General features: G+C 41.3%; 1 protein-coding gene and 1 pseudogene across 2 annotated transcripts in view; one reads left to right on the top strand and one right to left on the bottom strand.

Annotated features, from left to right (window-relative positions):
• The first annotated feature begins 400 nt into the window (after window positions 1–400).
• The window catches only part of SLC25A13 (solute carrier family 25 member 13), a 203,157-nt gene continuing 179,613 nt past the window's right edge, over window positions 401–23,944 (top strand). For both annotated transcript variants that reach the window (XM_010345554.3, XM_010345546.3), the window contains exon 1: window positions 401–603. Coding sequence is in view for 1 of the 2 variants with exons in the window: in XM_010345546.3 (XP_010343848.1) it covers window positions 589–603 (15 nt within the window). In the remaining variant the exon portion in view is untranslated. The remainder of the gene's footprint in view (window positions 604–23,944) is intronic.
• Window positions 17,888–17,965, bottom strand: LOC120365544 (small nucleolar RNA U3; annotated as a pseudogene).

Below are 23,944 nucleotides of genomic sequence, written 5' to 3'. Positions count from 1 at the left end.
GGATCAAAGGCTTTTTGGATCCAGTGTAAAGGGGAGCCCCTTCAAAGAGAACACACAGGGGGAAAATGAAAACAAAACAAAACACCTGGTGAAGCAGGTGTTCCTAGTGGAGTTCTCCACTTCTCCAGAACGTCTGTGCACCGTCTATCGTTACTTGCCCCTCCCATCGGCCTGAGGGCCCAGTAGCCCCTGGTATCAGCAGAAGCCAGCAGCTTCCCTGGTGGGGCCACCTGCCCTCAGTTGACAGGCTTGCTCGCAACGCCGCAGAGGCCGCCGCTGCTGGACAGCGCAGCGGGAGTCACGTGTCCCTGTCCCGCCACTGCCCCAGGCTCTGGGCCCTCCCCGGCCGCAGGGCAGAGGCCGCCGGATCACGCGCAGCCGGGCGGCCAAGGCTGGGCCCAGCCAATGGGCTGGCGGCGCCCGCATGACCCGCGCCGGCGGGAGGGCGTAGGGAGGCAGGCCAAGCGCGCACGCTGTCGGGCCGTGTCGCCGCCCCGCCGCCGCCGGGACTGGAAGTGAGCCGCCTGGGCCCCGAGCGCCAGCCAGCCAGTCAGTGGGTCCCGCAGCCGAACGCACCCGGGGCGAAGCATGGCGGCCGCCAAGGTAAGCGCGGCCGCGAGGCCGAGGGGAGCGCGCCGGCCGGATCAACATGGGGGCGCGAGAGGCTCGGGCGCTCACGTGCCTGGGTTGGTGCCACATGGGGAGCAGAATAGGGTGCCGGGCAGCCGTTCCACCTTACAGCTGCGGAAGGGAGGGGACGACTACTCTGGGGCAGCACAGGCGGACCGTGCGGAGACCGAGGCCGGACCTCGGATTGGAAACTTTGCGGGCCGGACACTCCCACTTGGCCGGGGAGGGGAGCTGTTGGTGCCTGATGGGGCTGAACCAGGGCGGGCGAGGAGGAGTGAGCGCGACTGGGGCCTGGTGCACCCCGGGCAGGGAAGCTCTGCCTGTCCTCTCGACCTCCCCAGCGAGCTCCTGCTTCTGACCCCGGTGGTCGTTGACCCGGCCTTCTCCTCACCGGGGCCACAGCCCAGGCTGAAGCCTGATCCTATTACGTTTCAAGGGCTCCGCCCTCCCGCGGGCGGGGAAGTCACTTTGACTTCCGTTTTGGAAACTGTCTGGGAGACTTGGCCTGCGCCTTTGTGAATAAAAAGTCCAGGGACTCTCTCCCTCCCCTCTCTCCCATCATCCCCATCTTCCCCCTCCCTCTCCCCATCTGACAGCACTTAGATACCCGCCTCGGAGCATTTGAGAGGCTTCTTTTTGGAAACGATGAAACAGATTGTCCTGGGAGCCTGTGACGCCTGTGAAGTTGTACTTGAAAGGGATTCTGTGTAATGTGAATCATTCACTAACCCAGAGGAAAGGCAACTCCAACACTTGACCTTTCCTCTTTCACCATTTCTTGAAACCTGGACACCATTTCAGTTTCTTTGGACTGCATTTTAACTTCTCTGGCAGAATACCATATTTAGTCTCAATCACTTGAGTCATTTGGAATTTATTGCTTTTAATTTAAGTTCACGAAGGCAGCCCTCTAATCAAGCCTATACAACTTCTTAGCTCATTTTAAGTGCAGTGATCTTAAATATACCTAACATTTCAAACATTTGTCCTTAATCAAAATTCTGTGATAACCCTCAAGAGGAAAACATGGCCAACACATCATATTCCTATTTATTCAAGCAAACTAATCACATTTGCAATGGAAATTGTAAGCAGACAAATGTATTTAAATGCTGTTCTATGACTTAAGTTTCTCCAGGCTCCCCAAATCTGTAGGCTTCTTCATGTTGTTAGACTCTGTGGCCTAAGTGGCTTTTTTCTTTTTCTGTAATTACTCCGAGTTCCATCCTTAGGAAAGAACTCTGGGTGTGTGGGCTCATGTATGTGTGCATATGAACACACAGGTGTTTGTGTGTGTATACATATCTATAACTGTTTTCAGCAGTTTCTGTAAGCATCACTAGGATTCAACTTTGAATCCTTCAACTTAACTCTTTCAAGTCCAGTAGGCCTTGACCTTTTCTTTGCACTAAATTTGCATGCAACCAAAGTACAAGGCTTGGTATGAATTCCCTAAAGTAGGTGGGACGAGGTACCCGTTTCTTGCTGTTAGTTTTGTATCTGCAGGTGATGTAAATAATTTTACTTTATTTGGAGGTAAAATAATTGAGGAACGTAAATTGAGACGTGGGCATAGAAAATGGAGTATAAGACTTGAGTAATAATAAGTAAAATAAGTGACCCGGTACAGTGGCTCATGCCTGTAATTCCAGCACTCTGGGAGGCTGGGGCAGGCAGATCAACTGAGGAGTTTGAGACCAGCCTGGCCAACATAGAAAAACCCTGTCTCTACTAAAAATACAAAAAAAGTTAGCCAGGCGTGATGGTGGGCACCTGTAATCCCAGCTACTCAGGATGCTGAGGCAGAAGAATAACTTGAACCCAGGAGGTGGAGATTGCAGTGAGCCGAGATCATGCCATTGCCCTCCAGTCTGGGCAACAGAGTGAGACCCTGTCTCAAAAAAAAAAAAAAAAGTAAAATAAGTGTTACGGAAGTTGTTTCAACTTTTTGGTTATATTTCTATATAATAGTAGAAGTGTCATATATCACGGGCAGTTGATTTTTAGCTAAGTAACGAGTCAGGGAAAATGAAATGTTCGTTTTTACTACTTGGGAGCTTGTGTTTTTATGTCTTCATTTGCACTCACCTCTTTCTGGGATTTTTGAAAGCTCACTTCATATATACTTATATTTGCAATCCAACAAGATATATAAAAATCAAGTCCAAGTAGACGGGAAGGTAAAACGAAGCCAGGACTAAAGTTAATGGAAAATTATGTGCTTACAAGAGGTGACTGCATTTTCTCCCAGACAAAGCAAAAAGAAAGTGATCAGTGAGGTCATTTACTTGGGAGAGAAGTCTTCTTATATTGCTCTCTGAGAGTAGTTTCTTTTATATGCTGTGGTGAACTGCATTTGAAACTACCTGATCACCATAGACATGTATCTGTGGGTTACAAAATGCGATTTCTTATCATGTCGCTCATTATAACTCAATGGCAATGCAGTAAATGTGGCCTTAAAAGATCCCTCAAAGAAGCTGCTGGTCTTATTCCAAGAATAAGTTAGACCAGCAGCTTCTTTGAGCTGCCTTTGGTCATCACCTTTATTGGCTGATTCTGTTGGCACCAGGCAGCCTGAGTTAAAGGCTATGCTCCTTGCTTTTTCCCTGGAGCATAACTATTCCATGTTGCCAGCTGAACATAAAGCCATAGGGGTAGGGTTCACATTCCCTCTTAAAAGTTGAGGAGCCTGGATAGGAGAGGACTTCACCTCAATGAAGTTTTAGGAAATTGGGCTGAGACTCTGGGACTCAGCAATTGTAGGAGAATTCCAACACTCATTACATTCACAGTGACAAATTGAATATTTAAACAGATTTGATATTTTCTGGATAGATGTAGCCACAACTAGCAACTAGTTTCCTGATCTCCTCTTTCTTTCTTTGGTCCATATACTTATTTAAATGCAACTAATTATTTATGGCCTTCCTTTAAATAGTTTTAATGGGGAGACTGAGAATCTAGTCTTTGGCTGTATTTATTTTGAATTCTGCCATGGTGATTACTAGTTAATGGCTCAAGATTTTTTTTTATTTTTTTGGTGAATGAACATTAATCTAAAACTTAGTATTCTGAGATTAACTCAAAAAGTGTCAATTCTCTTGCTGCCTACTTTTGTAGAAATATTCCTTATGAGTTCCCTTGTTAGATCTGCCTGTACCATTTGGGTTGTTTGAGTATTTCTTTTAAACATTTCACAAAACCTATAGCTCCATTTAAAAAAAAAACAACAACAATTTTTTTTTTTTTTTTTGAGATGGAATCCTGCTTTGTCGCCAGGCTGGAGGGCAATGGGGCAATTTTGGCTCACTGCAACCTCTGCCTCCTGAGTTCAAGCAATTCTTCTGCCTCTGCCTCCTGAGTAGCTGGGAACAGGCTTGCGCCACCATGCCCAGATAATATTTGTGTTTTTAGTAGAGACAGGATTTCACCATGTTGGCCAGGATGGTCTCAATCTCTTGACATCATGATCCACCTGCCTCAGCCTCCCAAAATGCTGGAATTACAGATGTGAGCCACTGAGCCCAGCCAAAAAAACAATTTTTGAAAGGAGGTAATTGAGGGGTCACACTTTTATTCTCTTCTGCCTTTTTTTTAGTTAAAGGGGAGCTTTCTTCTTCGTCATTAGTGAAATTTATTTATTAAGAATGATGTAACTAAACTATATGAACCTACTAAAAGTTAGAATATGCTCCCTTGAGTTCAAACCTGAGGTAAGTTCTAGGGTAAAACTGAACACAATCCAATAATTTGGGTGAAATTAGCCTAGAATTAAAATACGGAAATTTTGGGACACATTAAAATCATTAATAATAATGAAAATTTAGTCTGTGGGACTAGTACACTTAATATTGACTTTCCATTCTTGGATGAGTTGTTGCTGTGATCATTGATTCATTTATTGTGTATTGTGCTCTTTCCAGTGTTGCATATGTTGCTAGTATTTCAGAAGGAATAAATGGGGAAGAAGAAAGATCCAATCCAGTGGTTGGAAGCAAATGAAGGGTAGGGAGGTGCGAGCACATGCTACATTTAGGTAATAGCAGGTAATAAAAGCTAAAAGCAGCTGACACTTACTGAGTGCTTACTGGATACCAAATTCAGTTATAAATGTGTTTCGTTGTTGATTCAGTTAATGCCTTAGCCTGAGTTAGTTACTATCATCCTTTTATATAGATGAAGGCTCTCAGTTACCAAGACGTGATTTTAGTGGCTCAGGATCTGATAATTAGTGCCTAACGTGATGGTTCACACCTGTAATCCCAGCACTTGCTAGGCGGAGATGGGTAGATCACATGAGGTTAGGAGTTCAAGACTAGCCTGGCCAATGTGCTGAAACCCCGTCCGTACTAAAAATAAAAGACAATTAGCTGGGTGTGGTAGCACATGCTTGTAATCTTAGCTACTCTGGAGGCTGAGGCAGGGGAATTTGATTGAACTCAGGAGGCAGAGGTTGGAGTGAGCCAACATTGCGCCATTGTACTCCAGCCTGGGCCACAGAGCAAGACTCTGTCACACACACACACACCTGATAATTAGGAAATTATGGAGCTAGAGTTCAAATCCTGCCAGTCTGGCTCCAGGAGCTGTGGTCTTACCCTATCCACCATGTCTTCCTGGTAGTTTAACATGGCGGAGAGTAAAGTTTATGGGAGAGGAATGGAGATGACTTAGGAGGGCAAGCTAGGTGTCTCAGTGTAAACCAGACTTTTATTTGAGAACTGCCTTACCCAGTGCTTATTGTATGCCAGATACTTTTCCAAGTGCCTTACAAATAATGACTCAATTAATTTTCATAATACCAAGAAGTAGGTGCTTTCTCTTCTTGACCTCAACTTACAGGTGAGAAAACTGAGTTAGGAGAGGTTAGGTAATTTCTCACGCTTGTACAGGAAGTAAGTGCTACAGCCTTGACTGGAACTTTGCCAATGTCTTCAGAGTCTCTGCTCTTAACCCCTGCGCTGCTTTCCAGGCCTTAAAAAGAGTTCCATTTGCTGAGGTATATGAGTGAGAGTTCACATGCCATCGGTTATGGATGTGTATGTTTCCTGGTCATCCCAGTACGATAGTTCTTATCTTAGAACATCTTTGTCACTCTGTATTTGCTTCATTTCAGTGTTTATTAAGTGTATTTCTCATTTCTCCAGCCAGATCTCAGATTCCTGCAGGATAGGAATTGTCATATATCTTTTATTTAATTGCTTTATTGAGATATAATTCAGATGACATAAAATTTACCCATTTAAAGCATGTGATTTATTGGTTTTCAGTATATGCACAGAGTTGTGTAACTGTCACCACTGTCTTATACCTTTGTAGAAACTTTAATCCAGTTTCCATTACTTAGGACTTGGACTATAATATATATATATTTGAGACAGTGTCTCACTCTCTCACCCAGATGAGAATGCAGTGGTGTGATTATTGCTCACTGTAGCCTCGACTTCCTGGACTCAAGAGATCCTCTCACCTCAGTCTCCTTAATAGCAGCTGGAACCTCAGGCACACATACCACACCCAACTGATTAATTTTTTTTTTCTTTTTTTTTTTTTTTGTAGAGATGGAGGTCTCACTATGTTGCCCAGGCTTTGGGCTATATATTTAGCCTCCATGTTTTCCACGTTTTTCATCTATCATGAAATCCTCTTTCAAAGGTTTTTTTTTTTTTCAACATTCCATTTATGTCAAAATCAATTTCATTGTAGCCAAAATGGTAGAATTAGCTGTACCTAATCTATTTTGTATGTACACACACACACACACACACACACACACACACACACACTTTAAGTTATAGGGAATAAAGTTTAATTTGGCAGATAGAGTTAAACAAAATTAAAGTTGCATACATTAGTAACATAACTCAACATCCTTAATTTGGTATAAGTATGACACATTTTCTTGCTTTTCTGTGTTCTGCTAAATCACCATACCTAATCATCGTCACTTATCCTGATTTGTCATTCAGGATAAAATATATTGACCTTATTAAAGATATTCTTCAAATGGCAGATTTTTTTCTTCCCTATGGTTTTTACCTCTACTAGGTATTTGGTGATATAATAAAGCAAATCAGTTTTTGTGCTAGGAATGGAGGAAAGAAGGTTCGAGTTGTTTTTATGCTACCATGATGATGATGATTAAAACAAGAAGTTTCTGTGGTTCCACTGTTTGGGTTTTAGGGGTTCTTAACTTGTTGGAGCTGGCTGGCCTTGGAATTTTTGTTAACGCAGTGATTTTTACTCTTTCCCTCCTCAGTCATGTCACCCTTTACCAGGAGAGTCCTGGAAATGGAGTCCTAGAAACATTTGTAATTGGTCCAAATTCCCTGGAATGCCTTTGCTTTTAGCACTGCTCTAGGCCAGTGGTTCCTGTGCATTGAAGTTTTCTGGACTGGTATTAAAATTGCTGATGCCCGGGTTTCACTCCAGAGATCATGACTGAATTGGACATGAGTGTGGCCTGAGCCTCAGGAATTTTAAAAGCTTGACAACCACTGTCATTTTAGTGCACGTCCTTCAGGAGACCTTCTGCTGGCTCCTTCTTGGAATAAGAAAGGAATGCAGTGAGATTAAGTTAAAGTCCCTGGGGTATCAGTTCAAGGAAGGGTATGTACAGGTTTCTCCAAATTCTCTTCTTTCTTGACAGTTTTGTTTCAGTCCTGCCTGGTATCTCCTGGGTGCTTATACAATTTAAACAGTTTTGTGATAATTTTAGAATATAGGTTTTATTCCCAATATTGATTGAAAACTCCATTTGTCTCCTGCAGAGTCTCAGTGGTTTTTTTTGTGATCAGAGAAGGTGCTGGAGAAGGGAAGTATTACAAAGAGTAAACCTGGTCTCAGAGCCCTCTCCTGGGCTAACCTCATCCAGGGCCATGTGGTGCCAGTGTTTAGGTCACTTAGGTCAGCTTAGGCTTTAGAGCAAACAGAGTTGGGAAGGTATGGGGAGAGTTGAAAGGTGATGTGTAGTGTAAAAAAGTCAGGGAGCAGGTCTTTTTTTGGATACTGAGTTCTTCTAGAAGATTGTCAGAGGAGCTCTGACTCCTGGGTGCTTTGGCCTCTTAGACATTTAGTCCAATGACCAGTCTCTGTTTTTGATGAATTCTTAGAGGAAACCATTCCTCCCTTTGTTCTCCACTCTCTATGAGGATTATCTGCTATGGCATTCCTGCTGAGCGCTTTCAATTCTCTGCCATTTGCTGCTTGATAAGCAACAACAGGTTTCCTCATAAGACTCTACGGGTTTGCCTTAGGGTGGATCTTGGAACAGAGGAATGTGTGACGCTGAGACTTGTGTTGGTTCTGCTTTGGGGTAAAGCTGAGACCTGTTGATTCTGCTTTGGGGTAAGGAGGGGGATATGCCTTTGTGTAGTAATACAGTTTCCTTGTAAAGTATTTAACAACAACTGAGCAAACCCTGTTTTCATGGCCTATTTAACCAGACAGACCTCTAATTGAGTGGAAATGAACTAAATGAAATGCCCTTCTCCTAAAAGTGACCAGTAATCTCAATTCTAAACCTGTTGGCTTGTCCTCTGGGCTCGGGTGACCCTGTGTCCCACCCTTCCTTTCTCATCATCTGCTTTCATGATGTCCCCTTTCTTCATTGGCCTCTAGCCTCATATTAACCCTTTATTCTCCTTTGTAGGTGGTGGTGGCGGCGGCGGCTGCTGTTGCTGCTGCTGCTGCTGCTGCTGCTGCTGCTGCTGTTTCTGCTTCTTCTTTCTTCTTTCCTCCTCCTCCTCCTTTCTTCTTCTTTTAACCAGCAAAAATATGTTTTTATTTTAGGGTTTAGCAGCATGACAAATGCATATAGAATGATAGTGCACTTTACCCTAGTCTTCAAAACAGAATGTACTAATTTAGCAATTAGGAATTTTGGCCAAAAAGGCAGTGTTTTTCTCTTCCCTGTACAGGTCAGGTATATTTAGGTCCAGCACGAATTCTGCACCTTTTGAGAAGCATTACTTTAGCTAAAATCCAGAAATCTTTCACTTTTTCTGAATCTAACCAAGAATCTTTCTTTTTTAAAAAATTTACATTTAAAAAATAATTTCAACTTTCATTTTAGATTCAGGAGGTACATGTGCAGATTTGTTGCCTGGGTATATTGATGCTGAGGCTTATGTTCCAGTTGACCCCATAACCCAGGTACTGAGCATAGCACCCAATAGTTAGTTTTTCAACCCTTATCCCCCTTCCTCCATCCCCCCAAATAGTCCCCAGTGTCTGTTGTTGCCATGTTTGTGTCCTTGAGTACCTATTGTTTAGCTCACACTTATAAATGAGAACATGTGGTATTTGGTTTTCTGTTCCTGAATTAATTCACTTAGGGTCATGGCCTCCAGCCACATCCATATTGTTTCAAAGGACTTGATTTTGTTCTTTTTTATGTCTGCAAGGTATTCCATAGTGGATATATACCACGTTTTCTTTATGCAATTCACCATTGATGGGCACCTAGGTTGGTTCCCTGTCTTTGCTGTTGTGAATAGTACTGCGCTTTGTGGCCTTCTCTTCGTTCCACCTGGACACCTGGAAGGTTTGTGTCCCCCAAGGCTGTGCCTGAGATCCTCTCTTCCTTCCAGCTCCTGCTACACTACCTGCCCCCTTAATGGGGATTGGCGCTGTGTTGCTGCTTAGCCTGGGTGGCTCTCTCAAGCTCTAGCCCTGCCATTTTTAGCTGCAAAACCCACTTGTATGTCTCAAAGATATTTCAAACTCTGCTGACCTAGAACTCACTAGTTTCTAGAACTGTATTCATCTTTTTGGTCATTCCTGACTTCAGCCTGCAGCTTCACTTTCCTAATAGTTAAAGTTTTCTAAGAGAGACATCATCAGCAGTAATTGGATGTGGGAAAAGAGGTAGATAAGTGAAAGCCTTCTACATCCCTAGAGCATCTATGTCCTATCTTCTCCATTCACATTCAGGTCCTCATTGTTTTGTAGTTGTACCATTGCTATAATCTCATCCCTGCATCTCCCTCTCCATTCTGTCCAGACTGCCAAAGGAATTTTCTAAGATTGGCTCTTGTTGCCATGATAGTAGCTGTACTGTGTTCATGGGTACAATATTAGCAGCTTTAAAAGATGCATTCAAGTGTGTAAGTGACAACGCCTATGTGTTAGCACCTACACTGTGCTGGGCTTCCAAAAACAAGTGGGCTACTATATTTGTTTTCAAGAAGCTCAAAGTCTTTAGGGATTGATATAACCAGATAATATAAAGACCGAAGCTTCATTATTTGATCTTTATAATCATTTACAAGGTAGCAGGGAAGGTGTTGTTAACCTGATTTGTCAGGTAAAGAAACCTAAGGCTCAAAAGATTATGCAAATAATAATAATAACATTAGCTTACATTTATATAGCACTTATAAAAGCCAGACACTGTTCCAAGCAATTTATATCTATTAATGTAATATTCATAACAATCCTATGACATGCAAGTGCTCTTTACCTTCATGATATAGATGGGAAACTCAGCTATACAGAGTAATTAAGCTCTCTTTTTTTTTTTTTTTTTTTTGAGATGGAGTCTTGCTTTGTTACCGAGGCTGGAGTGCAATGGCACGATCTTGGCTCATTGCAACCTTTGCCTCCCAGGTTCAGCCTACTGAGTAGCTGGGATTACAGGGGTATGCCACCACACCTGGCTAATTTTTTGATTTTTTTTTTTTTAGTAGAGATGGGGGTTTCACCATGTTGGTCAGGCTGGTTTTGAACTCTTGAACTTGTGATCTGCCCATCTCAGCCTCCCAAAGTGCTGGGATTATAGGCATGAGCCACTGTGTATGGTCTAGTTAAGTTCTTTGAGGCACAGAAAGATTACATAACTTGCCCAAGGTCACACTGCTTGTAAATGTGAGAGCTACACAGGCAGCCTGGCTCCAGAGCCCAAGCACATAACCACTCTGCTACACTGTCCTCTTTAATTTACTTTCCTATGTAGTGTGGCTTCTGTTGCCTGCAGAATAAAATTTAAACTCTTTAGGCAGCAAAAATCTCCTTGGTCTTGGCTGTATTTTCAATACTTTTAATACTCTCCCAGTATTACCTCATACTCATTCAATTTTCATATTCTTCTTAGCAGTTTGTGAATGGGACATATCAACCTCTGTTCATATTTCTTGCCATAAAGCTATGGCAACAAGGTAGCAGGATAAAAGAGAGCCTGTTTATTTATCTGTTTAACATAGAGCTCAGTCAGAGAGAGACATTTTTTTTTTCTTTAGCCTTTATCAGAAAGAAATACTTCTTTCATTTCCCAATATTGGTGGGCGGATACACACACACACACACACACACACACACACACTTATTTATTTATTTCTGCTTGAGTTCTTCTATTCAGTTTTCAGAAGAGGCTGTGGTTCTGTTTTCCCATTTCTCAATGCCCCTGTAGAATGCTAAAACCCATGTCCTAAGACTACAGTTTTTATAGTTGTTTGTTCTAATCAATATTCAGATATGGTCCACAGATGGCTGGTTGATAAGTCTTTTAGATCCTGTTAATCTATAGGTTTTCCTGCCCCCTTTTTGTTCATTTCCTTGCAGTTTATTTGGTGAGGGAATTGGGTCATCTTTTCTGTAATTTCCCACAATTTGAACTTTGCAGATTACATCTTTGTGGTGTTCCTTGGCCTCAGTATTTCCTGCAAGTGACAGTTTGATCTAAACATTTGATCAAGTCAGAGTCTTCTTACGTTTTAGATCAAATACTTCCTAGATGGTGCTGAGTACTTCCCATCAGATTGCTGGGTACTTGGTACTAGGTACTCACATGAGGAGACACCTAATTCTTGGTTGTTTCGTATGATGTTACATTTTGGTCAGTGGGTTCAGATGTTGTCATCTTAAGTCTCCTAGCTTTTTGCATAATGGTTTTAATTAGCTAAGTTCAAATATTGACATTTGCCCTTCCTGGTGTTAAAAGTGATTTTCATTCTTTAAATACACACAATTATGTGTGTATATGTATATTAGTTATGTATATGTATATTATATATATATATGAGTGTATATCATAATTGTTATAAAAAATAATGGCAGTTAAAATTCAGTCGAATATTAATTAGGCGCTGCCATCGCTCTCCAACGCCAGCGCCACCTCTCCCTCGCCCAGCTCCAGCCAAAGGAGAAGGGGGGTAAGTAAGGAGGTCTCTATACCATGGCTCATACAAAGCAGACTGCCCGCAAAGTACATTGTGAACGTACTTAATGCCACTGAATTGTATACTTAAAAATGATTGAAATGATAAACTTTATGGCATGTATATTTTACCACAATGAAGACAAATCAGTTGGAAGTAGATTGTAATGCAAGAATTAAAAAATCCATCACAACATAGTGAGTGATAATTATTGCTCCCTAAAAGGAGCCAAAGTGAGATGGAGAGTAGATTGGTAAAGCTTTCTTTACTGAAGAATGCTAGCTAATCAAGGTAGAAGCAATGCTAGAATTAGAAAAAGGAAAAAAATGACTTTGCCACCTACAAGTAATAATTGATTCAGGTATAGATTGTCATTGGATGCTGAAGCCTTTCAGTATAAGACTGTTGGCATTCTCATTGCCTCAATGCATCTCCTAGTAAATTACTTGCTGTTTACAAAGGGACAAAAGTACCTTTAGAATGGAGAGATCTGCTTCAACCAAATGATCATCAAGAAATGGGATAAACTAGCATTACGTACTGACTGATATTATGCAATGGGAAGTATACCACGTGAACCTAAAAGAGTTGTTGCTAAAAATATTTAATCTGAATCTAATCATGAGGAAACAATCAGATAAATCCAGAAAATAGGACATGCTGCAAGAACTCTGGGCTGACTTCAAAAAATGTCATTGTCATGAATGAAGAAGGCTGGAGGAAAGGAGACTCCCCAGAAGTCCTGAGGACCAAATGCAATGCTTGAGCCTGGGTTACAAACAAGAAAAGAAAAGAATTGGAGCAGCTATAATATGAGAACTGCATATTAAATGAAATTGTATTAGTTTGCTAGGGCTTCCATAACAAAGTACCACAGACTGCACGGCTTAAACAGCAGAATTGATGTTTTCACAGTTCTGGAAGTTTAAAGTCTGAGATTGAGACCCCAGCAAGGTTGATTTCTCCTGAGGCCTCCTCTCCTTGGCTTGTAGATGGTTGTCTTCGTGTAGTTCCCTCTGTGTCTATATCCTAATTTCCTCTTCATATAAGGACATCAGTCTTACTGGATTAGGGTCTCCATCATCTCATTTTAACTTAATACCCTCTTTAAAGACCCTGTCTTCATATATGGCCAGTCATCTTCTGAGGGTCTAGAGTTGGGACTTCAACATATGAATTAGATGTAGCAGACACAGTTCAGCCCATAAGAGTTATTGAATCATTTTAAAATGTCTTGGGTGAGATAATGATGTCAAGGTTCTGAAGGGGAATGATCTTTGCTGCTGATTTGTTTTATGTTTCCTCCAAGATTTTAAATTCTTGAGGACAAGGATATTCTCTGGACACAGATATGCCTCAGAATAACTGTTGCATAGCATTCAGACACTGCTGTTTGAATTGTCTATTTACTTGGCATGCCAACACATGGCAAAGTAAAGAGAGAAGGAGATTTTCTGCTGCATGTATATGGTTTGGTGTAAACCTTTTTCTAATAAGCCACTTGTTCAATCCCCTCCATCCCCCAACAAAATATGTGATGATAATTTGGAAATACTTGAGGAGCTGTGCATGGGTAATCTCCAGGTGAGCACATGATGGAAAATCATAACATCAGAACAGACCTTGGCAGGGATTGTGCTGTCCCAAGGTAGATAAATCTCTACGACTACAGAAAGCCTGCTTTGAAAGGAGGCGCCTAGAGAAACACTCTCCCTTTTGATTAGAAAAGGCCAGGTATATTAGAGGGCAAAATTCCCAGCAGGTCCAAACAATGTGTTCCATTGCTGATGTTTCAGCTCAGCTAGTACCAGTAGTACCCTGGGTCACCAAGTGGCTTGAAAGACAAGACTGGTGATATCCTGTCTCTTCTTTGACTTTGCTGTGCCCACTGGCAAGGAATTTCATTTGCTTCTGAGAATTCACACACTCATTTTATTGCAGGTCAATGTTGATTCTGAGTTTGAGGATGCCACCATTGCCTTCCAGCTCAGTTCCAGAAGTGAAAGCTCAGCCCCAGATTCTCTTTTTATGGTGGTTCATGGAGATTTCAGTTACTCCATTTGTGGTGTCCAACAACAACTTGAGAAGAGCCGAGTCTTGACCTTTGCCCAGTTTTCTATTGATTTATTTGCTTTTTCACATTGATTTGTTCTAAGAGCGCTTTAAGAACATTGCCCCTTTGTCCTATCTATTGCAAATTTTTTGTTGTCGTTCTTCTCAGTTGTTATTTAACTGATTTATGTTCACTTTTTAAATTGTTACGTCAAATATTTATTATTTTTTTCTTCATGGCTTCTGGATTATATGGCTTCTGAGTTTGTTGTGTTTGAAATCAGCTTCCCTACGTAATATTAAATAAGAAACCACCTCTGCATTCTTCTAGTACTTTTTATAATTCTCATTCTCTCCTTTTAAATATTAACTCTGATTCAGATTCAGTTCTTTTGGTATAAGATGAAAGGTAGGGAGCCAGTTTAACTTTTGTTTTTCAACCCCAGGAGTTCATGACCCTTCACTAGTGCCACATCATCAGCCAGAGAGACCTGCTGCTAATTCAGCCTGAATCTGCTGGTTCAGTCTTCAGAGGAAATCTGATTAGTTCAGAAAGCCAAGATCACCTCCCTGCAGGGCTTAGCTGTCTGCTGCTGCCTCAGTCAGCTAGGCTGCTCCGCATATGAAGAGTAACTGGGAAGCAAGGCGCTGCTAGATTATCTCAAGTAGTGCTGTTTTCATTCAGTCCCTATTCTCTTAGCAGATGAGAAAACAAGAGGTCATGCTGCTGGTTAACAGTGGAGTCAGATTTAACTGTTCCATTGCAAAGTTCATAAAACAGGAAACATTCTATGAGGGGAATCTGGTGGGAGAATCCTGGAGAAAAAGGCATTTGACTTAGTCCTTGAAAGAGCAGCACATTTTTAAACTTCTAACTACGGATATTTCCCAAAAAGTACAAAACTGGAATAGTATAATGAACCTTCATCTCCCTTTCTAGCCAGTAGTAATTATCAGCTTATGGCCAATATTGTTTCATTTATACCATGCTTCTCTCCTCCTTCCATCCCTACTTTTTTTTTTTTTTTTAATTAAAAAAATTTTTTCGAGATGAGATCTTGCTCTGTCATCCAGGCTGGAGTGCAGTGGTGTGAATATGGCTCACTGCAATCTCAACCTCCTGGGCTCAAACAGTCCTCTCACCTCAGCCTCCTGAGTAGTTGGGACTACAGGCATATGCCACTGTGCCTGGCTAATTTATCCCCACATGCTTTTCAAAGCAAACTCAGCCATCATATCATTGTATCTGTAAATATTGTATGTATCTCTAAACAAGATTTCTTCAAAGCACTATCACAATGTCATTATTATACCTCAAAAAATTATAGTAATTCTTCAATATCTTCAAGTATGTATTCTCTACACATTGTACACATTTTCCATATTGTCTTAAAATTTTTAAAATACTTGTTGGTCATGTAAATAAGGTGCATGCATTACAATTGGTTGATGTGTCTTAATTTTTTTTTTTTAATTACAAAGCTACTGTTAATACTTTAGGGTAAGCCCCACAAGAATGAAGAACACTGGGAAGAGCTAACCCCCTCACCCCCAGGAGTGGCCCAGAAGGAGAGAGGCTACCTGAGGGGAAGGAAGCACCAAAGGGACCCGCTGCAGACTCATGGCAAAGGGAAGCCATCGGTGCTGGGACCTATGGTCATTACAGGAGGAAGCTCGAGTGTGGTGGGCCTGGCTCCAGGCACACAAGTGAAGGGCAAGAGGGACTGGTGTGAAGCTACAGAGCTACTTGGGTTTTTCCCTCTTCTTGTTCGCCTTCTGCTGCATGATCTCTGAGTCCTGGAGGGTAAAGATGATGGGGCACTGAGAAGTACCACAGGGCAAAAAGAATAAAATACAGGGGGACAAAGGGCACAGAGGAGAAGATGGAAGTGGATGGGACTAAGCTCAACATTTGGCTGCTGTACTCCCACCCTAGGAGAACAAGAGAAGAGAGCTGAGGCTCAAAGGCAATCAGTCTCCATCCAGCTGTTGCCCAAGAGGTCAGAAGTCTTGCCACACAGGCCCAAGGCTTTCTTTTCTGTGTTGAGTACCACACCCAGCAGCAGCAGTGAGAAGGTTGGGAGAAAGAAGGAGAACCGGGAACAGCAAGGAGGGCCAGAAGCACTGGGCTGTCATAACCACAACTGTGTCTGAAATGGGAAGCTCCCTGCCCTGGCCCTGTAGGTCAGACCCAGGGATGCTCAGAAATCAGACTGTGTCTTCATTTTCTTTTGGTCTCTGGATTCTTTTGCCCACTCAATCCTGTGCTCTCTTTTCCTCTGAAAGACAGTGTCACATAATGGCCGAAATCATTATGTGACAAGGATTTGCAATCAAATTAGGGCTCTGCTACTTGCTAACTGCGACCTGGGCAAGTTACTCAAACTTTCTGTGCCTCAGTTTCCTCATCTGGAAAATGGGCATAACTATGTCTGCACCTCGGGGCTGTTGAGAGTATCAATGAGCTAATGTTTGCAAAGTATTAGAGTCATGTCAAAAGTCATGGGCTATGTGAGAGGGGCCAGGAGGGCCCACTCAAGTGTGATGTTGTGTTGTTTTTGAGATGAGTCCCCCGCTGTGCAGAGGGCTCCTTTCTTTTTCCTATCTGCTTCCTTCTGGTTCTTGACTATACTTGAGTTAGATGAGGTTGATATATAGCAGAATTTTGGACAGGTAATGCATTATTTAGTGGAAACAACTTCTTTATTGTCCTTTCATTGTTGACTTTCTCTTCCTCTTTATTTATTAAGTTTGCTCTTCTCTCTCAGAAGTGTTTAACTTTTTATGGCATTGTCTGGGCTTCAGCAACTTGTGATCTCCGAAGTAGAGCCTTTCAGCACTTTATAAATATGTCATATGCTTTTTGTATTCCTTTGTTTCCCATCAGGAACATACATCACGGTCTTCAGAACAGCACAATCAGTTTTTATTCATTTAAGGAGTAGTAGTAATTTGACACTTGCTAATATGTAACAAATTATATTGGGCGTGGTAATTACAGTTGCAGCTGGTTCCTAATTATACTGTAACCTTGATGCTTAAAAAAATTGAGCCTGAGTTCAGAATAAAATACTGGAGAATAATATGCTGCACTAGGCAGGTCTGCCTTCTACTGAACCATGGGCACTTCTGAATCATAATGCCAAATTAAAAAGACTTTATTTTAAATTGGTTTCAGTTACAATGTTGTCCAGTGGCTTGATTCCTAAAGGTAGCTTTAAAGTCCCCCTTTTTGCTTAATAAACTCTGAGAATATCCTCCAGGTATTATAATTGGTGTCTAAATAACCTGAGCTCAGGGGTCATTTCTGGCTGCATGATCTACTAGTATTCATTTAAGACTCTTTTGTGCCTCAGCTTTCTTATCTGAAAAATGGGGACATTACTCACTCTTACCCTTAAAAAGTTTTAATGATACAGTATTTAAATGAAATAAGATATAAAGCCATTAGCATAATGCCTGACATAGAGTTAAGGACCCAATAAAAGTTAGCTGGTCATTGTTATTGCTATAATTAATAATAAATGATCCAGCTCCAAAGACCACCTCTGTGATCCTCAACTTTAGCAGAATTAGGGTATTAATTCTGCTGCCACTCTACCTTACGACAGCATGTAGCATCATACATTTTATACCAACCACTTGTCGATAAGTCAGCTTTCCCTGCTTGGGGCAGGGTCTCTGGTTTACTGGGTGTTTTCTCCTTTGTCCTGGTGCTGGGCCTGGTACACTGCAGCCTTCCCATAGGTGATTGTGTTGAATGGATGAGAAAGCAGAGCATCACCATCTAAGGAGTGGTTGTTAGCTGGGGGATGGGTAGTTTGGCCCCCAGGGGGATTTTTTTTTTTTTTTTTTTTTTTAAGCAATGTCTGGAGATAGTTTCTTGGTTGTCACAGCTTGTGGGGGAAGGGGTTGCTACTCACATCTAGTGGGTAGAGGTCAGCTTAATAACAATAATAGTAAAATCCAGAACTAGTATGTTTCAGGCTCTTTTGGCATAAAGAACCCAGCTAAAACACTACCATTCATTCATTTATTTTATTTTTTTAATTACTTTTCTCTACACATTCAGAGAAACTTCTCTATTAACAAACTATAGAAATGATCCCTGAAAGTATAGTCTTTAGTCTTCAGCATTCATTCTTAACTGTTATACTCTGCCTCTTAATATCAGAATTTTAATGATGATGGCTTTATAGTTTATGCTTGTCTGCAGCAGAGCAGAGTTAAATCTAATATACATCACAACCTACTGAATCCTTCTGATAAACATCTCTAGCACCTCTGAAATGATTTGCTGGTGTAATTACCCAGTGGTTTAACATTTGTGGTGTCTGATACTTTATAAGTCAACTGTTGAGTGAAATGAAGTTTTGCCAGCTGATTACATAGAAATGTGGTTTGAAGAATGCTTAACATGGCATCTTGTCTCTATACTAATTTATATTTCAGTAATTTTTTTCATAATGATTGCTATTCATTTATTAGGACTTAGGGAAACTGTAGGATGAAGGATGAGTGACTCAGTGGTTACAGTAAAAAATTATTTTCTTAAATTTGAGATACCTTTTTCTTCTTCCCAAGTTAATGGTAACCGTGTGGTTTTAGAGAATTCCAAACTTTCTTTTGCAATTACTGATTGTATCAGTCAGGGCTCACTTACAGAGAACAGAATCTACTCTAGTGGTTTAAGCAGAGAGATTTATTACACGATATTAAATGGCTTAGACAATTTGTTGGGAAGGTGAAAAAATAGACTTGAGGTTGAGCTCTCAAGAATGACATCTAGAGTCTCAAGCAGAGCAGGCCACCAAGACAACAGTGACCTCCTGTGCAGTCAGAACGCTGCCTGCCAAGTGGAGAGTGTTTCAGGATCATGTGGCCACTGACGTGGGAGGGCAGGAGGTTACACAGGAAAACTAGACACTTCCAGCAAGGGTGCTTGCTTGGCAGAAACAGCAGAAGGTGGCCCCCCACTCCCAAACCTTTGCCAAATCTCACTCAGTTTCATCTAGTTGACAGCACATAGGCTGCATAGCAGCAAGAGAGTCTAGGAATTGTAGTTTTAGCCTTCCACTGTCTTTAGTATAGGAAGATAAAGGAGGAGTATGGGCCCCAGCTTCTAAGTGGTTAGGTTACACCCGAGAATACTTTTCTTTGGGATTCAGGGCCACCTACTGCACTATTTCTTCAGGTTCAAAAGACTATGCAGGACTGTTTCTCTTTCTGTCTCCCTTTCCTGCTTGTCACTGCACGCTTATTTATACCCACCTACCCATACACACACCCAGAAGCTTGCTTTTGATGACCTACCTCTTTGAGTTTGTATTTCTTATCTAAGGCAAATAATTACTTTAGGATGGTAGAATTTTCAGTGTAAGTCTGTGCTTGCCTTGGCTTTCAGATGTTTCAGGTTTGGGAGGGTGACTGGGGAAGTATTGGCGAAGAAGGGCTGTGTTGTACAGTTAGTGACGTAGCAGCTGAGGTTGGGACTTAGGTTGTAATGCATTTGTTCTCAGCCCACTCATACATTGTAGTTTCTTGAGGGAGTTTTAAAGATACCCATTCTAGAGATTTTCATTTGATTGAACCTTTGGGATGGTTTGGATTCTATAAAACCTAAAAATCCTTCAGGGAACTTGAATATGCAGCTAGGGCTGAGAACCAAAGTCTCATAATCAGTACATTAAAATTGGACATTATCTAAAACTGTGGTTCTTGAACTTTAACTCTATCAGGGTCACCTGGAGAGTTTCTTAAACCCTAGGGGATTTCTGGGACCTACGTAGTTTCTGATTCTGTGGGTCTGGGATGGGCATGAGAAATTCGTAGTAATCTATAAAGGACCCTTTTCTTCTTAGTGATTTACTCTCTATGTTTGAAAAAATAAAACTACTTGATTAAAAATTCTTGATATAAAAATTTTGTTTTAATGTTGGAATCTAACAAATGCAAATTCAGAATAATAATAATAGGGAAAATCAGGCATTTAAAAGAAGAGTAGCTGTAAATATTTACATGCTATCAATATATGAGAAAAAATGTAACAGTGAAAATAAGCCTTCTGGAAACAATCTAAAGTTTGATGACTCTTCTAAACCCCAAGAATGAACTAAGTCTAATAATTCCAGGCTTCTAAAGTCCAAGAATGAACTAAGTATAATAATTCCAGGCTTATATGATACAAAGTATGCATGCTGAACAGCTGTTCTGAATTGACTTTAGAAGGGTGGCTACATTTTTGTGGCTTCCTTTTTCCAGCTCATAGAACCTCCTGAGTATTGGTTTTGCCACCAGGTAGAATTCATTGAAATATGCCTTCAGAAAACTGGTACATCTCATTGTAACTTTGCATTGTCTTCGATGAAGTTGTATTTAAGTATTCTTTGCTGATGGCAAATGACACTTAAACAAGAAGATAGGAATGGGAAGTGGCAGTAGAAATGGAAATTCCAAACAGCCACAGAGGAATTGACTGGTGAATAATAGATGGAATTACTGTAGAGATGAGGCCCAGGAGGCTGGTAGTAATCTCTCTGAACCATCCCCTGTTGAACCGTACTTATCTATGCTTAAATAGAATGTACCAGGACCTGATACAAATTTCAGCAGGCCTTAGGGAAATCCTGTGGTGATCATTAGCCATTTGCTGTATCTGGAACTCTGGGTTAGGGGTAGGATAGCTGTGACGATGATAAGTTAGGATGGTCACAATGTTTATTTAGTGGTTATTGAGTGTGTTTGAAGACCCATGAGTTTCTTTACCTTCTCTTTTGCTAATTTCTTCCCTCTAAATGATGAGCCAGTTTACCTATCATATATATATATATATATATATATATATATATATATATATATTTTTTTTTTTTTTTTTTTTTTTTTTGGAGACAGAGTTTTGCTCTTGTTACTCAGGCTGGAGTGCAATGGCGCAATCTCGGCTCACCGCAACCTCCGCCTCCTGGGTTCAGGCAATTCTCCTGCCTCAGCCTCCTGAGTAGCTGGGATTACAGGCACGCACCACCATGCCCAGCTGATTTTTTTGTATTTTTAGTAGAGATGGGGTTTCACCGTGTTGACCAGGATGGTCTCGATCTCTTGACCTCGTGATCCACCCGCCTCAGCCTCCCAAAGTGCTGGGATTACAGGCTTGAGCCACCGTGCCCGGCTTCATTTATATTTTTTAAGGCGTAAACATGGTAGAGCATAAATATTTTTGAATAAATAATACAAATAGTGAAAGACACCATTTATTAAGCACTTTAACAGTATGGCCTCTTTGGTGCTAAGCACTCTATGTAATCATCTCATATGACTCTTCTAGCTGTCTGGGACTTCCCATTTTATAAATGAGGAAAGTGAAACTGAGAGGTCAGGGCCTCTAGGTCACATAGCCAGTGAGTTTATGAGGTCAGACTTGCTCCCTATTTGAGGATGATCTGACAATAAGGCCATGTTCTTTTTTTTTTTTTTAAATGGAGATAGGGTCTCTCTATGCTGTCCAGGCTGGTCTCAAACTCCTGGGCTCAAGTGATCCTCCCACCTTGGCCTCCCAAAGTGCTGAGATTATAGGCATGAGCCACCATTCCTGTAAGATCATGTCCTTAATCACAGCTTTGAATAGACACCACAGACTGTTGGGAGAAATTAGGAGAGTTTTTGATTTTTAGGCATGTACTATATAGCATTATGTACCACATAAGGATGTTTTCGTCAGTGAAGGACTGCATATATGATGGTGGTCCCATAAATCATAATGGAGCTACCCTGTATAGGAGTCCCGCTTTTTACTTTTTAAAACCATATTTTTACCATACCTTTCCTATGTTTAGATACACATTATTTTACAGTTGCCTATAGTATTCAGTACAGTAACATGCTGTATAGGTTTGTAGCCTAGGAGCAATAGGCTATCTCATTTGCCTAGGTATGTGTAGTCTATACCATCTAGGTTTGTGTAAGTACATTGTAGGACAGTGACACGATAAAATCACCTAACAATGCATTTTTCGGAATGTGTCCCTGTTAAGCAGTGCGTGACTGTATTATATTGCCAGTTAATGCAAGTTATCATCACTTTGAAGCGGCCTGTAATATGGGTCAGTAGGAAGGGTACTACAGTAAGAAATGGAATATTTGGGATCTGATCTCAGCTCAGAATACATTTAGAATTGTCAGTACAGATTGGCACTTAATCTGCCTTTTCAGGGGAAATAATTGATGCTTTCTAAGCTTTGGTTTTCTCTTCTGTAAAATTAGGGGAGGAATATCCATCCTATCTGACTCTGATTTGCAGTGAAAATCCAATGAGATAATAGTCATGTGTTAGGTGACATGCCCTATAAGTGTTGGGTCATTCTCTGACTTTGTTTTGGTTTGTGTTCTCTGCCCTAGACCTTGAGAGGGTTACAAAGGGAACACTGTTTTTTTTTGGCCCTCTGAGATGTTCTGATGTAGAGCACTGAATATACATTTCAGGATCCTTAAGCAGAAATGAGCTATGTGAATTTAGAGTAGGGGGAGTTTACTCTGAAATGGCATTGCCCAGGGAAGATCTTACAAAGTTCATGGCATAAAGAATTAATTAGATTTTAAATGATATGGTATTCAGATACAGCAAAAAATACTTCATTTTGTGGAAAGTTTATTTTGCTTTTAAGAGGAAAGCAGTTAAGGACTTAGGGTACCATATGCTTTTGAAAAAAGTGTTACTTATGCATTTTCATAAGATGTGGAACTCTTTCCATCAAGAAGGGGATTTTTCTGCTCTTAAAGTGGGGGACGGAGGCATTTTTATGCTGTTCAATCTTCTCTTATGTTCGTCCTACCCTACCTTTCTCAGAAGAGAGACCTGAGAGGAAGGAGTCCTCTCTGACGCTTTTAGCGCAGCAGAGTCATTCATCTTAGGTTGACTAGCAGACCATTTTCTTCTCTTCTATTGAACAGCAGAGAACATTTACTAATTCTGGATTTTTAAAAAGGTTAAATATTCATGGCTAAGCACAGTGGCTCATGCCTGTAATCCCAGCATTTTGGGAGTCTGAGGCGGGTGAATCACCTGAGGTCAGGAGTTGGAGACCAGCCAGGCCAACATGGTGAAATCCCGTCTCTACTAAAAATAAAAAATTAGCCAGGCATGGTGGTGCATGCCTGTAATCCCAGCTACTTGGGAGGTTGAAGCAGGAGAATTGCTTTAACTTGGGAGACTGAGTGTTGCAGTGAGCTGAGATCATGCCGTTGCACTCCAGCCTGGGCAACAAGAGTGAAATTCCATCTCAAAAACAAAACAAAAAAAGGATTACAAGTTCTTATGAATAGAAATAGCCTTGGTGGTTACAAGTATTCAGCTGAAATGAAGAGTTATCATTCTTGCTTTGGGAAACAAGGTGACCAACCATCTGGTTTCAGAAAGACTACTTCTCCCATTGTAGTGATTAGTTAATAAAATTATTCCTGACAGTGGAGAGCCTAGGAGCTCAGGCAGTTCCATATCTTGAGACAGAGAACTCATTATCCAAAGATCTGAGAACAGCCTTTGCTAGAACACAGAAGGGATTTAGGACAATTTGCATAAGTCTCCCTGTGGATAAAGACATGCTCCAGTGATGGGTGGTTCCAGGAACCTCTCCCTGGCCGTATCATGGGGTGACTCTGTGCTTGGTGAGAACTCAGTCTCATGACAGTTTTTGCCAGCAGGATTGGGTGTTGGGACATTGAATAAGCCCACTGTTTGGTTCCACATAAGGGCTCTTTTGTGTTGGCCTGGGGAAGCCATGTTCAAGTTTGTCTTGCTTTTTCCCCAGTGATGTTTTTGTACTTTGTGGCCTGGAGAATTACGCACAACACCCATTCTGAGCTAATCTGTCAATTTTTGCTCTTCAAAGGTAGCCACAGTCCCTTGTATTTCTAAAATATGTAGGACGATATCATACCTTTGGAGACTTCTGATTTATTAAATTAAAAGCTGGGGAGAGGTGGAGAAGTTCTTTGGCATGACCAGGTAGTGAAGTATACAGGCCTGTTCATGGTGAAGCTGAGAAGTAACTCCCTTTAGTTAATATGATTTGCCTAGTTCACTGACTTCTTTAAGAAATATGTTCTTGGCT

Source organism: Saimiri boliviensis, chromosome 10 (genome assembly GCF_048565385.1).
Source record: "Saimiri boliviensis isolate mSaiBol1 chromosome 10, mSaiBol1.pri, whole genome shotgun sequence".
In the NCBI taxonomy this organism is placed as follows: domain Eukaryota; kingdom Metazoa; phylum Chordata; class Mammalia; order Primates; family Cebidae; genus Saimiri; species Saimiri boliviensis.
The sequence above is the reverse complement of the archived record's forward strand: the minus strand, read 5'-3'. Positions and strand labels throughout refer to the sequence as shown.